Genomic DNA, 15,533 nt, shown 5'->3' with positions numbered 1-15,533 from the left:
GCTTCTTTTTTTTTTTAAATGTTCGGCTTTAAGCATTCGTGATAAAGATAAATCCATAACAGCACTTCGGACCCCTGAAATGTGTAATGTTTTGTTTTAATTTTTTCGCAGTTACTACGTAAGAAAACGTTGATGAACCGGTTGTTTAAGATTTTTTTTACCTACCAACACAATACAGAAGGAGTAATATTTGTGTCAACATTTTATAAGTAAAAGTATTAACACTGAAAATATGGAAAATGCTTATTCTGTGTCGTTCTTCTGTGCTTTAAGATACGACATCAATGGGAATAAATTTGTTTGCATATCTATTTATTTGATACACTGGTTAACAAAATAAGACATATCAGTGATTTATAAAATATAAATCTTGTGATCTTCACACCGATTTATGTATTTATAAAGACTGTCATGTTAAATATTCCTTTCACTGAGACATCCCTGTTGAATTTTACTTTCATTGCTAACCATTTATGTAAATGAAGCATTTTCCCGCTGTCAAAATATGCATAAAAGTTCAACTATGTATAAAACTTAAATGTAGCTTGCTTCACATTATCCGATTCCAATAGCTCTAAATGCTAATTTCTCCTTTTTTAAATCAAGAAATATTCGAAGGGATATAAGTTTCGTTCAATTTATATACTTTTATTTTTACAGTTTAAATGTAAATCCTCACATAAAAATAATAATCTTTTGGCTTGTCTTGACAGTTCTCTCGCTTGATTACATATTTTCCTATATAGATTTAAAACATTCAACGTGAAAAGTGGATGATATTGATGGACGACTCTTTAAGTTAATGGCCTAATATGACTAATTATTACGTTAATTTTATCCGGCGTTGGCTGTGAAATCACTTCGGACAAGGCTGAATAAATATAGAAAAATTTAACTGAAATTACTTTAGAATTCACAATTTGATTTAAATCCCGTCATTTTAATCTCGCATGTTTAAATATTACAAAATTATCGTCCCTTGCGGGGTAGAATTGCCAATCTATTTTATTGACGAAAATTCTATCGATCTACAAAAGAAATATGAACATTTAAATGACACATTTATAGCCATTTTTTGTTGTTTAAAAGATTAATAAGGATTTGTGTGCTGCATTGTTTACAGTTAAATGCTTTATCCCCTTCTTGGCACTGGGGTCATACCTGGTCAACAATAGTTGCTAGGGTGCAAAAAGACGCAATATCCACTCTCAGGTAATGAACATTTTACCTGTCTGTGTGTCGATTAAACAATAGATGTGTATTCGGGATGGATAAGATTTCATTTAAACCAACTTTAAAGTGATAACACATCCTGGAGTTACTTTTTATTTCATTATTTAAATTTATTATAAATGTTATGATTTGGAATAGTAGCAACACGTGAAATGCTACTTGATATATTTGGATAGATTAAAAGCATGTGCAATATATTTAAATCTACTTGTGGGATTTATAGTTAAAGACAAATCAGGAATATAATGTCTGAGGGACCAGAACTTCGTGGTGAGGGTCTAGGAAGACCCTATACCTCTGGAACCTTTCAATCAAAACTTGATCAGTTTGCGGAATTTATAAATAGTGTGACTTTCCAAGATGTTGAAGCGACACCTGAAGAAAGGCGTCAGATGATTACAGGTATATATTTAACATACCACTGTTGGTGTGATAATTATTGTCAATAAAATCTTTTGTAGTTGTATTGATTGTCAGACTTTTTATCATGATATCTTTGTATTAGTCGACTGTATAATAGATGGCATTCTTTCTTCAAAAAGGCAAATCTGCGAATCGGAAGCTTAGTTACTGCATGAAGGAATCTGATGGGAATTGATTTTGTGTTAATTTAAACTGACTAGAATATATTGTTTCGTAAACAGACATGAAAGTTATCAGTATATTAAGACATGATTTTCAATTCAAACAAGACATTTTAAGCTTCTTTATCTTGTCTTTGATTTCCATCTCTGTAGTAGTATTTAAAAGTGTGAGAAAATCTCCAAACATAGGAAGTTGGCTTGGTTTCACAAAATGCTACGGCACTATGAAAAGATAAGAAACTTTTGTCACAAAGGTGCATGTTTATATACCATAAACTGTACGAATGGTTGCTTCTCGCGTATCTTTAATATTTTGTAAAATCAGCCCTGGGACCATATCAATCATGTACTAGGCCCAGCCCACTCTTTCTTGGCTTTACAATTTCTCAGTAATTTCTTATTGGTTGGTAATTGCTTCAGGTCAGCGCAAAAAATATATCATCGCGACGACAAAAATAAGTAACAAACTCAGAGCGAAATACCCTTCTTATAGAATAGTATGCAGGCCCATTCGATTCTTTACATAAGGTATACAACAAAGAATATCTAAATGATGTTACAGTTTTTGACATTAATCATAAAATAGATTAAGAGATCTGTTCATTGAGGGGCAACCCCAATTCCTTTATAACATAATTTTCATCACCAAATATAATTATTCATAAAACTATTTATTGAAATAGTGCCATTGATATGTGAAGGATTAAAAGCTTTTTACAGTTTAAACACCATAAAATGAACAAAGAAATTAAAATAATTAATTTTTTATATACAACTGATCAATTAAGATGTTTAAATGGATCTTACGTAACTAAATAGCCTATAAACATTCTTATTGCTGACCCAACAAGTAATGCCACATCTTCCAAACGTTGATAGATTGAGAAGTACTGTTGTGATTGACTGAATACTTTCAGTTAATAAAGATGATATGAAATAATACGAATGACATACATACAGTTTGGATGTATTAAAAAATGAATAGCATGTAAATAAATTCATCGTCGTCATCTCCATGGTACGGTCGTCGTCGAATTCCTGCTCCTTATCCTTCTCCTCCTCACAGTTTGTTCATCATTTACAGCCGGACAGCAAATCTCATAATGGCGTCGATTTTATTATTCTGATCACGTGATTTTCAGTTCAAAAAATGACATTTTTTAGCAACGGCAATGACGCCACGAAATCGACGGCGTATAGCTATTTTATGTATTCATCTTGCTTAACCAAATACATCATTAAATACGGCAGGTTTCAAACTTTAACTACGTACTGAAATTGTGCTCGTGTGTAAACAACGAATGGTAACGACATGTGACTATCCCAGTTCTGTTCTCCACGTTCCAGTTTATCAATATAAACATCTCATATTTATTTTTCCTAGGTAAAACGGGTTTGTGTCAATTCGTCCCGAGTTGAATATTTGTCAATGACAGTCGATGTTGAAAAATGGCGGTTCCGAAGGCTCAAAATAAATGACTTGAATTTCTGATTCAACGATGCATTTTTTTGACTTCTTATATCTTTAAAATAATTGTAAAACTTATCATATCATGCATACCGCTCGTCATACGTTTAAATTCTTATAACTTAACAAATTCACGATTTCCTGCCGGGTCGTCTTCCGCGGGAAATTATTTTTCTACGCAGCGACATCTGTTGATGACGTTCTCAGAAATTATCTCCACTTGATTCTCGAATAATAAATCCGGGTTTTTAACGGACAAATCAGGGATTTGCTGTCCGGCTGTTAATCCCCATCATCTTTGTCATCATCAAGTCAAGTCATGCAGCTTTTTATCAAGAGTACTTTTAAATTGGTCAGAGTCAGTGGCTGTGCAGAGACTTAGCGAAACAGTATATTTTTGTCGGAATACTGATATTTTACACTGATTTTTCTTGTATATTGCATACTGATAGACCCCACACTGATAGAAAACGATCAAAAGTTGTAAATCACATTTCATTTCTGAAGATTAATTTGTACTTTCGGGATCATGACTTTTTTTTTTTATTCATTTCAGAGTCATTGCGCTTTGATCAGTTTTGTGACAGAATAAGACAGCTGTTTGGATCGGATATAAAAAATACAGATTTAAAGGCAATATATAGAAAAATCTCTACAAATCCTGATGCCAAAGTTGATTGGAGCGAGGTGTGTATTTTTTTCAGCCGGGAGACACTTGGTTGTTCCCGTATACGTTTTGTTTCTTAGTTTAGTGACTTCCGGTATATGCTATTCCGAAATTATTTTGACAACATGCAACACAAATCTCGTTTATTGTAATATCTTCTTACCAGGTGTAAGAGTTCCAGGGGATTTATAGTGTGAACTTAAGGCAATAAACCCCCGTCAGAATAGGATATATAATTTCATGATATTTGTTTAAAGCTGAGTATACATACTAGGCAATTCCCAAATCAGTCTGGCGTACTAAATTATAATCCTGGTACCTTTGATAACTATTGACCCGCTTTTTGAACATACAGTACATACATTTTCATTATTTGTAAGTACCATGCAGAAATTGTATACCTTTTCATCAGTCTATGTAAGCATGGGTAGAACCCATTCTAACCTTTTTAACATGAAGTAAACTCTGGTATAAATGTAGTTGATTGAAAGTCACAACACTTGCATTGTTACTCACACATCTGTGTCTTCTAGATAGTTCTGGTCAATGATAGTGAAAACTAAGAATGAGTCAATTTGAATGGGGTTGTGTTCTTCTGGTTAGATTATCAAAATGTCTAGTGTTCTTCTTCATTTATGTTTTTGCTACATGTATGTCGTGTATGTTTGATGATTGATCTCAATTTAAAGGTTATCAAACTTTTTAGTTGTGATAATGTGATGGTTTTAACCTTCTCCTTGGTCAGTCTTGCTGATTTAAATAATTGTATCTGTATAACTTGAATGTATAGATGGAACCAACACCTTGACCACATAGTACAAACATATATTAGCTATTGGCTTGTTTGCCTATCATGACACATGATGTACAAAAAATGTAGGTTTTTGAATTCTTTTTGTTTTTTTTGTCTCCTGTGAAAAGCACAATTGTTTATGCTCAGTGTGACCCTTATCTACTCAATGAGTAACAAGGATTACCAAAAATGTAGTGTTTTATACTTTACATGTGCATACATGTCACTGTACTACAGAAAATGATAGATAGACCAAAAGGACTGTCAAACTCAAAAAATGCTATTTTATTTCTTGTTTTAGATTAGATTTTAAAGTCAGTGATGTTTGTATTGTATTTTGAAACTACCACCCACTGATATTTTAAGAGTCAATAATCATGATAATGACTCAATATTATATTAGCAGTTCCTGTAAACAATATCTTTACATAGAATCTGACCCACAGTGGTGTATTTGCTGTTAATTTTAGTGTTACATTCCATGCATATTGAAGATTTCTTTTGTTCCTTCCAGTAAATGAAAATCCTGTGTTTTTTTGTAATAATTTTATTTTTTGTCGAGCCTGCAACTTTTGTTGCAGAAAGCTCGACATAGGGATAGTGATCCGGCGGCGGCGGCTACGGCGGCGGTGTTAGCTCACTTCTTAAAAGCTTTATATTTTAGAAGGTGGAAGACCTGGGTGCTTCATACTTTGTATATAGATGCTTCATGTTACGAAGTTTCCGTCAGTCACATGTCCAATGTCCTTGACCTCATTTTCATGGTTCAGTGACCACTTGAAAAAAAAGTTCAAATTTTTTGTAATGTTGAATTCTCTCTTATTATAAGTAATAGGATAACTATATTTGATATGTGCGTACCTTGCAAGGTCCTTGTGTCTGTCAGACAGTTTTCACTTGACCTCGACCTCATTTCATGGATCAGTGAACAAGGTTAAGTTTTGGTGGTCAAGTCCATATCTCAGATACTATAAGCAATAGGGCTAGTATATTCGGTGTATGGAAGGACTGTAAGGTGTACATGTCGAACTGGCAGGTGTCATCTGACCTTGACCTCATTTTCATGGTTCAGTGGTTATAGTTAAATTTTTGTGTTTTGGTCTGTTTTTCTCATACCATATGCAATAGGTCTACTATATTTGTTGTATGGAATGATTGTTAAGTGTACATGTCTAGCGGGCAGATGTCATGTGACCTTGACCTCATTTTCATGGTTCAGTGGTCAAAGTTAAGTTTTTGAGTTTTGGTCTTTTTATCTAATGCTATATGCCATAGGTCAACTATATTTGGTATATGGAAATATTTTATGATCTTTATGTCAGTCGAGCAGGTTTTATTTAACCGTGACCTCATTTTCACGGTTCATTGCACAATGTTAAGTTTTTGTGTTCTTAAACTATAAGTAATGTGTCAACTATATATGTTGTATAGAAGCATTGTTAGCTGTACCTGTCTGCCTGGCATGGTTCATCTGACCTGGACCTCTTTTTCAAGGTTCATTGGTCTTTGTTTAGTTATCTTGGTTAATGTTAAGTTTATGTGACAGTTGTAATAAAGCTTAGCTTTATACTTAGGACTATCAACATAATATCAATGATTAGTATAGAAGGCGAGACATTTCAGCGTGTGCACTCTTGTTTAAACAACCTGTTGTCCCAATTATAAGATAAGTTAAAGATATTATCTTGTCTATAGTAGGTAAAAAGTGTATCTTTACCGATTATCTTAAATGCTTTTTACAAAGGTTTGAAACAAAATGGCACCAAATACTTCTATTTGCTTCATTGCCGTGAAATTTTTTTGCTAATTTATTTTCTAATTAGTCATTTTTTCATTAAAGTCAAACGTCTTTTTCCACTCTCAGTGTGAGTGAGGTCCTTTTGTTCATTCACCAACGACAAAATTAAAATATTAGTGGATTAGATTGGCTTTTCCAAGCTGTATGGGGTTAAATGTAAATTAGATTTTATTGATACTGTATCAGCACTTTCTGAATAAGGATTAAGGTAGTATTACTAGTACAAATTTATTGGTTTCACAAGAACTGATCATTCAATATTGACAACCTGTGAAGCACAAAACATTATAACAAATATTCGATAAATGTTGAACTTATCATTTTTGTAAATGTATTTAATTAAGATATGTTTCAGATTAAAAGCTACATATGAAATATACAAACCTTGGCAAAAACTTAATTACTCAAAATAGACATTCAGTATATAAAGGTCATGTTTAAAAGAAATAGTTCATAAATGTCAAGTATAAAACCTCATATAAATTCTAAAGTAATTTGAGTTTTTAAAAAGATCAGGACTTCAAATATATTTTACCGGTAATTACATGGAGGTTTTATATAAAAAGGTACAGATAATTATATACAGTAATAATGATTTAAAGAGCAATCACAAAGCTAATATTCATAAAAATGGTTTATGAAAATGTACATCTATTCAGTTTGAAAATCTTAACATTACTGTTTCAAATGAGAAATATTGTAGATAGATATAAGAAGATGTGGTATGAGACTATGAGTGTCAATGAGATAACTCTCTTTTATAATTTGTAAAAGTAAACCATTATACATGTAGGTCAAAGTATGGTCTTCAACACCGAGCCTTGGCTCATACTAAACAGCAGGTTATAAAGGCTTAGGGCCCCAAAAATGACATATGTGAAACAATTTAAATGGGAAAACCAACAGTCTAATCTATATAAAAAACGAGAAATGAGAAACACATGTACATTTCATGACTATCAAGGAAATTTCATTGAATTATACCAATTTTATTCCTTAAAAGTCGGCATGTCTCCAATACAGTATTTTTTCTATATGTCTTAATTGTTTTCTTACAGTGTTTGAAATCAAAAGGGAATTTTGTACATTCTAGGTAAAATTTTAAGAACTAATTGGGAAAAATATCTAGGCAATCCTCCTTTCAATTTTTTTCATAACATTACCTTAGATTTTACTCCTCTTTCCTTGAATTTCATAGCATGTACTACTGTTTTTGTGTAAGATTTAGTTGATATTTCAATACAGAGAGAAATGATACCACATGGATCTTAAACTTTTAAGTCGAAAACAAACTGATTAGGTTGGTGGCAAAAAAATGAAAACATTATCAAAAGACAAACAAGTGTATACAAAACCCAACAAGGAAAACTTAAGACTTCAAGATATATTATATTGTTAGGCAAAAATATATTGAAGTTTCACTTAATATTTATGATCAACTTATTTTAAGCAAAGAGCCTTACAGGAAAAAACCTTCATATACTTGTACAAATGTATGAGGTAAATCTCACACTATTACATGTATTACATCAAACAGATGCACATTCTCTTGTAACATAAACTTTTTTTGTAATTATGTGTCTTCATAAACAGTAGAAGATTCTTCAATAAATATATTTCATTTTATCATGCAGAAAATGTTAAGCATTATGCATTTTAAATCCTTTTATTTTTGCAGCTTTTTGGCTATTTCCAGTCTAATAATGATGATGAAGAAATTGTTGTTGGTGAAGAGGTCAATGTATTCACAGTGTCTAAGAGGAGGAGGGTTGGAGAGGCTGCTGGTAAGTTTATTACCTCCCATGATAAGGACTAAGGCAACGTAGATCCAGGTTGATATACTGATATAATGAAGGTACAATATTCTACTCTCATTACCAGTTAAATCCTTGATGTAGTGTTTATATGAATTAACTTAACCGGTAGGCAGTTAGTTTTTGGAAAATGACGCAGTCATTGTTCCATAACTGCCGACCTGATTTCTCTGCCTACCGCGCTTGGTTTCGTATTTACTAATTTCAATACAAACTGGAATGTGCTTGTGTTATCATTAATATGCATGAGCATTGTGTAGTAATCAGCCAGGAACCAGTTTACAAACTTACTGGTTTCTGTTTGTATTCCACTACAGTCGAACAAAGTGTTGTAGTTTGACAGGAACCAGTCCAGAATTTTGTAAACTACAAAACGTAATCGGTTATTATCATTCCGTTTTGGTGTTTCATACCGACTTATATGGTTTGAATAAGCTTAAGACCCTTCAAACATTAATGTGATAGGTATATTAAAGACTGTTTTACAAAAGGATGAAACTGTTTTGCTTTAAAAGTCGTACTATAGTGATATATGTTATGTACGGATTTCCACTCTCACCGGTTAATTTCTTCTTTTACACGTGCTTTTGAAACTTCCTGTTTAAACATCGCAAGTTTTAAAAGTGTTTTTTGAGTGAATTAAACTTTTTTTAACAATCACGAAGCGTTCGGGAATCATTTCAAGCAGTTTCTTCTTCTCTTTGATGATGGAAAATAGGTTTTCTCAAGAAAATACCGCAAACGATCGCAGAGGAATTGAAACGTACAAGTCAAGTCGGCACCTGGTTAAGTTGGCATCTAGTCAAATCGGCACCTATTTGACGTCAATTCGGCTTCCAATAATATTTATTATAATATTTTCTATTCAATTAATTAATAACTGTTACCAAGTACATAGTGAATATTAGGTAAACAACGAAACCAAAGTGAATATGTTGTTGTGTATAAAAGTAAACAACGAAGCTATTGTTTTAACCATTAGACAATTATTAAAATTAAATGGAAAACTATGAGTCCCTTTCAATAAATCAAACTTTCATGCCAAATAATTAGCAAATTTAAGGTGTTTTTTTTTCTTCAGTAATGTTTAAACAGCATTAAACAAACAATCCTGTAAAAGACTCAACTGGTTAAATAATGCATAAAAATATCCAATGTCTCATGTATTAGTCCAAATAATAATGACGTCTGACAAGGCTATTTTATTTTTTTCTGGGACGCCTTCCTAAGACGTTCGTTAGAAGGCGTCCCAGAAAAAAATTAACATAGCCTTGTGGTCATAGGAAGGTGTCCCAGAATAAAATTTAAAAAGCCTTGCCAGACGTAATAATTATTTGGACTACTCATATATATCATTAAAAATACACCAAAAAATTCATGTAGTTGAGAAAAATAAATACATACAAAATGTACATGAACATCCAAAAAAGTGAAAGTTAGTATTAACTCTTTTTGCTTTAAAAATTTACAACTGCATTTAAGTATTGAATGCTTTTTTTTTGTAAATTCATTGAGGTGTAAAAGCGTTGACCGAAGTACTTTTTGTATGAAGCGCGTAAGCGTAAGCGCTTCATTCTAAAAATGTGCACACGGTCAACGCTTTTGCAACCCTATGAGGTTACAAAAAGAAACATTCAATACTTATAATTACTTTTTTTAGCTAGGATCATGAAAACACGAATTTTATAACTTTTTTATTCAATTCATCTGTGCACTTTATTGTGGGACCACATGTTATCATGAATGAAAAGTTTTATTGAGTGATGCAATTGCTTGAGGAATAACATGTGATGTGCAGTTAGCCAATCAGAATAAAGTATTATAATGAAACATATATCAAATGTAATTATAACAAAATACATTACGTTGTAAGAGTTATCTCCCAAACACTGTTTTTCTTGTGGCCACCTCTCCTTCGTAACCGTAAAAGATTTTATTTTACCAAATTGCTCGTTACATATTTAGGATAAGAATATTCGTTTGAACCATAGCTCTATGGGGACTCCATATGAGAGTTATTCCCCCTTTTTCATTTGATTCAAGCGATATGCATTTTCAACTGGTAAACCATAACTGATAGAGACCTAGGGTCTTCATGAGGTCATTGGTACTAAAAATGAAAATGAGGTCAATGTCAAAGGTCAAGGTCATATTATAAATTTTGATTTTGGCTTATTTTCACTTCTTTTCAAATACTGTATGACATTTTGACAAATAATTTTTCATAAATTATTAGTTGCGACATGTCTTACTTGTATATTTTGGTTGAAAGGCTGCGCATACAATAAAAGGGAGTTTTTGTCCATCTTACATTTAAAATTACACGTCAAGTGGTAGTACTCATTAACCAAACATATTAAAGACCTAGGATATTTTGATTCAAGGTCCATGGTTTGTGACCTTGAAATTGAGGTCAAGGTCATAGGTTAATATATAGGACGTCATAAAGCCATAGGAACTAACATTTTAAACTGATTTTTCATATTTCAATATAAAAATAGATCTTTTCTAGTGGAAAGACTTCAATTGTTCTCTGAACAATTTGTTTTTAATTTACTTCATATTTTGTGGGAGAAGGGGGTTCAGACTATGTGGTATCAGGTCTGTTTGCGCCCAATACACTTTAGCACCTCGCACGTTCACACCCAAGGTCCGTTCGCATTCTACTCATTTGCGCCCAATTTTAATTCAAATTCAAGTTGAATAATTGGAAAATCATGATTGTTGTTTTAAATTGCTTTGGTGTAAATACTGAATGTATTTATAGCTTGGTATGAGTAAAACATTGAAGATTTTAAAGGAAAAACACAAAAGATAATTGTTTTTAAGCCCTTTAATCTGAAACAACGAAACAATAAAATATAGGAACCAAAATATAGCAATCCACTATTATAACCAAAACATGATAAAATTTATTCAACACACAGAAAAAAAAATAGTCAGAATCTCACTTCATTATGAAAGAGGTCAATGAAACAAAGTATAGCAATACACTAAACAAAACATGATTAAGAGTTATTCAACGCTAAATAAAACGTTGACAAAATACCACTTTATTTAGAAAGGATTATTATTATCTTTAACAATACCCTATCCAAAACATGATTAAGATTTATTCAACACAAAAAAAAAAATGCTATCTCACTTTATTTTGAGACAATGACAACAATTATACTTATAAGAAAACACTTGCTTACAGAGTTATTAAACACAAAACCAATTAAGATTAGTTGCGAACATGTAGGGTGTGAAAGTGAAAGGGGGCGAACATGAGTTGGCGCAAACGTGAATGGGCGCGAACGGACCCGGATTCAGCCTATGTACCAGTGAGAAATATAGAAGCCTTTCTACAGTATTTATTTGTACAATTCAGGTAGTCTTGACCTATTCATTTGTCTTTAAAAAAAACCCAGCCAGTTGGCACCTTCACTTCACACACACACATATACGAATATCAATTATATGCTTACGAGACATGTTGCATTGTTAAACTAATTACGGTATGTGAAAATCAAGACTTGCATAAAAACTATCCCAATATTAGAGACAGTGGCGTCATTTTTCTTCAGAGCTTTCAGCTCTTTGATTTTCCATTAAGGACTAAGGTGGAGTCTAATGATGTAGCTGGAATAAGAGGTTGAGAAATATAGATTCCACAACTTTAACAAGTGTATTACGAGATTTCTCCACTGGAGACAGTTAAATTTTAATATTCAAAGCGAGAGGCTTGCTGAGCTTTTTAAATAATTAAAATTTAACTGTTGAGAGGAGAAATATCGTACTACACGAGTTACAATCGTGGAATCTGTTTCTCTTATGATTTTAATCCTTCCTTCTCAAAGATTTGAGGAAAGTTGTGTACTTTTGATGTAACGTCATCAGGCATGGTCGCCTTTTTCATGATGTCACAATAAGTAAATTCAGAAGAAAACAAGAAAATTTAACGTCACAATTAAATTTCAACCAATCATTGCCGATAACAGATTTTTCACAAGTGAGGAGAAATAGTTTTCTCACACCGGTCAGGAAATGTTTTAAATAGCACAAAAATTAGAGAATATGGCATTGACATTCTAATCTCATTATATTATATAATATTTAACATACACTCATCATCCTTGGACATAGAAAAAAATATATTGAAATTTGGGCAACCATACATTAAGATCGTTAGCTATTATCCCTTATGTTTAAAAAAAAGAAAACTTTGATGTACATGCATGTAATAACTGATCGAATAACATACATGTATTAATCAGGATGTCTGATCATGAAATTTTGTTTTTCATGTTGAAGTAGTTTTAAAACTTGCATGGCAAGAACAAACCACTAACTATACTAAATTAGATATTTATAATTTGTTTACACAAAGCTTGAAAGGGTTTGCATTCTTATGTTCTTTGGATTACATTTTGTAGTGCAAAACTTTGTCATACATACAGATAATGTCTGATTATTTTTTGGTTGTACGTACAATTGAGAATCAGGGTCAGACAGGGGACCAGAATTCCCATTATAAAATAGAGCATTGTTAGTTCTATGGTGTAAATCACAGGAATAATTTGTCGTCTGATGATAAGATTCATGTCACATTCCTGACTACCATGACCAATGCTATGAATAAAAACTTCTCTTGTGATAAGGAATATATCTCATTCAATTGATACACCTATCAATTAATTGTTTGAAATTTGAATTTAAAACAAATTTCAAGTAGTTTTAGGTGATTAGTTTTTCAAAGTAAACTTCAGATTAGGGTGTCACTAAGAATTCTAAAACAATACTGTGTAAACATGAAAATATCTGTTACATTTGTACTTCTAAATTAAATCAACATAAATTGAACAAGCACATGCATGTGAAATATAAGAAAGGGTTTTAGTTCTAGTCTGAACAGCCGAAATAATGATTCAAAATGCTGTTCTATAATATTTTTGAGAATATTTTTCTGTATAAATTTATGTAAAGCGGTAGTATTTTTCTAATTTATCAGTTTTAAGATATGAAATCAATTTTATTTGTGATTTCCATATGAGTTGTAACAGTAGCACATGATTTTTCTTCCAAAATAACTACTTAGGAAAGATAGACAATATTAATTGTGATTTAAATAGAGATGATTGAGGTTTGAGGAAGGGGAAAGGCTTGTGATTTACCTCCTTGAAAACAGTACTATAATTGGCTACTATTTGAAAAATGGATCAATTTTGCTTATATATATAGCTGCCCTTGCTTCAGGAACTTGGTATGGGGTTGTTATGTGTATCTTTTTTTCATTCTAATTATTATATGTAAAAAAAGAAGATGTGGTATGATTGCCAATGAGACAACTCTCCAGAAGAGACCAAAATGAAACAGAAAGTAACAACTATAGGTCACCATACGGCCTTCAACAATGAGCAAAGCCCATACCTCATAGTCAGATATAAAAGGCCCCAAAATAACAATGTAAAACAACTCAAAAGAGAAAACTAACAGCCTTATTTATAAATGTGTTTTCTCATTTAGCTCCAATTTTCTTAAACTCCCTTAAAACGTTTTTTTATTGTTTGTGAAATGTATGATTTTGTTTTGTGTGGGACTGAAGAAGAAAAAAATAGCAGGAAGCAAGCAGTTCATCTGCTATCCATGTTAAGCCTCTTGTTTTTTCTAACCCAGTTTTCATTTGTATATAATTGATTAAACCAATTTAAGGAGCAGTTGGAGTCAAAATTATAAAGAAAATCCATTACTTAAATGGTATAAATTGGTTGTATATATCATGATAAGTTGTTTTAATCATTAACTTTTGTGATATTTATATATCATGTATATATAAATGTCCTAAAGAATGAAATTCTAAACATTAGTGACACTTACCGTTACGTTTTAAAGTCAATATTTACAGTACAGTAAAAATAGCAAAAAGCATTTGTATAGATTTGCCATTTAAATAAGTAATGTATTATAAGTTTACCCATTAAAGAAATTTGTATTGGAAACTTAAGGCAGTCTATATAAAATGTTTGACTGTAATGTAGATATATAATTGATGCACAAAAAAGCTATTGATAGAAATGAATGCAAGCAGTTAATAAGTTATCATTACTTTATTTTTTTTTGTGATGGTAACTTCATTTTTACGCTATAACAAAGTTTGATAATGATCTCCCATGTGTGTATACATTCAATGATTATATATGCTATTGAAAATTTTTGAAAAGAAATTCTTTAAGATTTGAATTTAAGGCTAAATATTAAAAGCCATTTTCAGTTAAATGGTTGATTCATGTCATTTTCAATAAGGTTTTCCTTTGGTTTATGTGTACTCTTGTGGAATTAAGTTGAACAGTTCATTTTCTAAATTTTGCCTTAAACAGCATTATTATTTTGCACTTTTCTTATTTTATTCTTAGTGATTGTTTATTTTATTCACCTTAAGAAAGTTTCCATTTCGATTTAAACTTTACGTTTCTCCCTGGGAGGACATTTGACATTTATAAGAACTAATGAATAGTTCTCAAACATGCAAGAAAATTATCTCAAGAATTGACGTCAAATGACTTTATTCACGCTTTTTCACATTAACATCCATTATTCATTATAACAATGATTGGCATAATTAGTCAGATTATATTTATGCATTTGCACTTGACAGCTGTATATTAAAATTCTCTGTGATTGAGTGTGAAATAATTTGCTTTTGTGAAATTCAAGGTATTTCTGTTTTTTAGATTCAGATTTTTTTTCTTCTGTTTAACTATCTTTGCATTTACATGATCATGATGATACCACAACTATTTAAATCGTATTTGCCCTTCATATTGTTATTAACTAAGGTTGCAGTTCCTATAGGCAAAGTTTTTGAGACTGACTGTTTATGGTTTTTATCTCCTACAGGTTTATATTTCGATTTCCCACACTTCTCAAAATAATTATAAGAAGTTTTTAGAAAATATGCATACCTACAGCAGTTTATTCTAGAAATGAGTGTTGTGTGAACGCAAATCATGCCGTATTATATGTTTGATAAATTTTTTAACACAAGGCTGGACAACTACATTGAAAAAGCTCATTTGGTCTGCGAACATTTACTGCAAAAGTTCTATTCATGTTTTAAGAAAATAAGTATGTTTGTGGACTTATGAATTTTCCTCATTCTTTTTTTCCCATATTAGATAAATTGCAAATTACCCT

The 15,533-nt window shown here is 31.5% G+C and overlaps 1 protein-coding gene across 5 annotated transcripts in view; it reads left to right on the top strand.

Moving 5' to 3' along the window:
• Window positions 1-1,046: 1,046 nt before the first annotated feature.
• Window positions 1,047-15,533, top strand: part of LOC143068708 (WD repeat-containing protein 64-like) — a 48,893-nt gene continuing 34,406 nt past the window's right edge. For 3 of the 5 annotated variants that reach the window (XM_076242967.1, XM_076242969.1, XM_076242970.1), the window contains exons 1-3: window positions 1,047-1,635; window positions 3,842-3,972; window positions 8,222-8,327. In XM_076242967.1, the coding sequence (XP_076099082.1) occupies window positions 1,479-1,635; window positions 3,842-3,972; window positions 8,222-8,327 (394 nt within the window). In that variant the 5' untranslated portion in view covers window positions 1,047-1,478. The remainder of the gene's footprint in view (window positions 1,636-3,841; window positions 3,973-8,221; window positions 8,328-15,533) is intronic. The other 2 variants (XM_076242968.1, XM_076242966.1) reach the window with 1 other exon arrangement.

The sequence above is a fragment of the Mytilus galloprovincialis genome, chromosome 3, assembly GCF_965363235.1.
Source record: "Mytilus galloprovincialis chromosome 3, xbMytGall1.hap1.1, whole genome shotgun sequence".
NCBI lineage: Eukaryota > Metazoa > Mollusca > Bivalvia > Mytilida > Mytilidae > Mytilus > Mytilus galloprovincialis.
The sequence above is the reverse complement of the archived record's forward strand: the minus strand, read 5'-3'. Positions and strand labels throughout refer to the sequence as shown.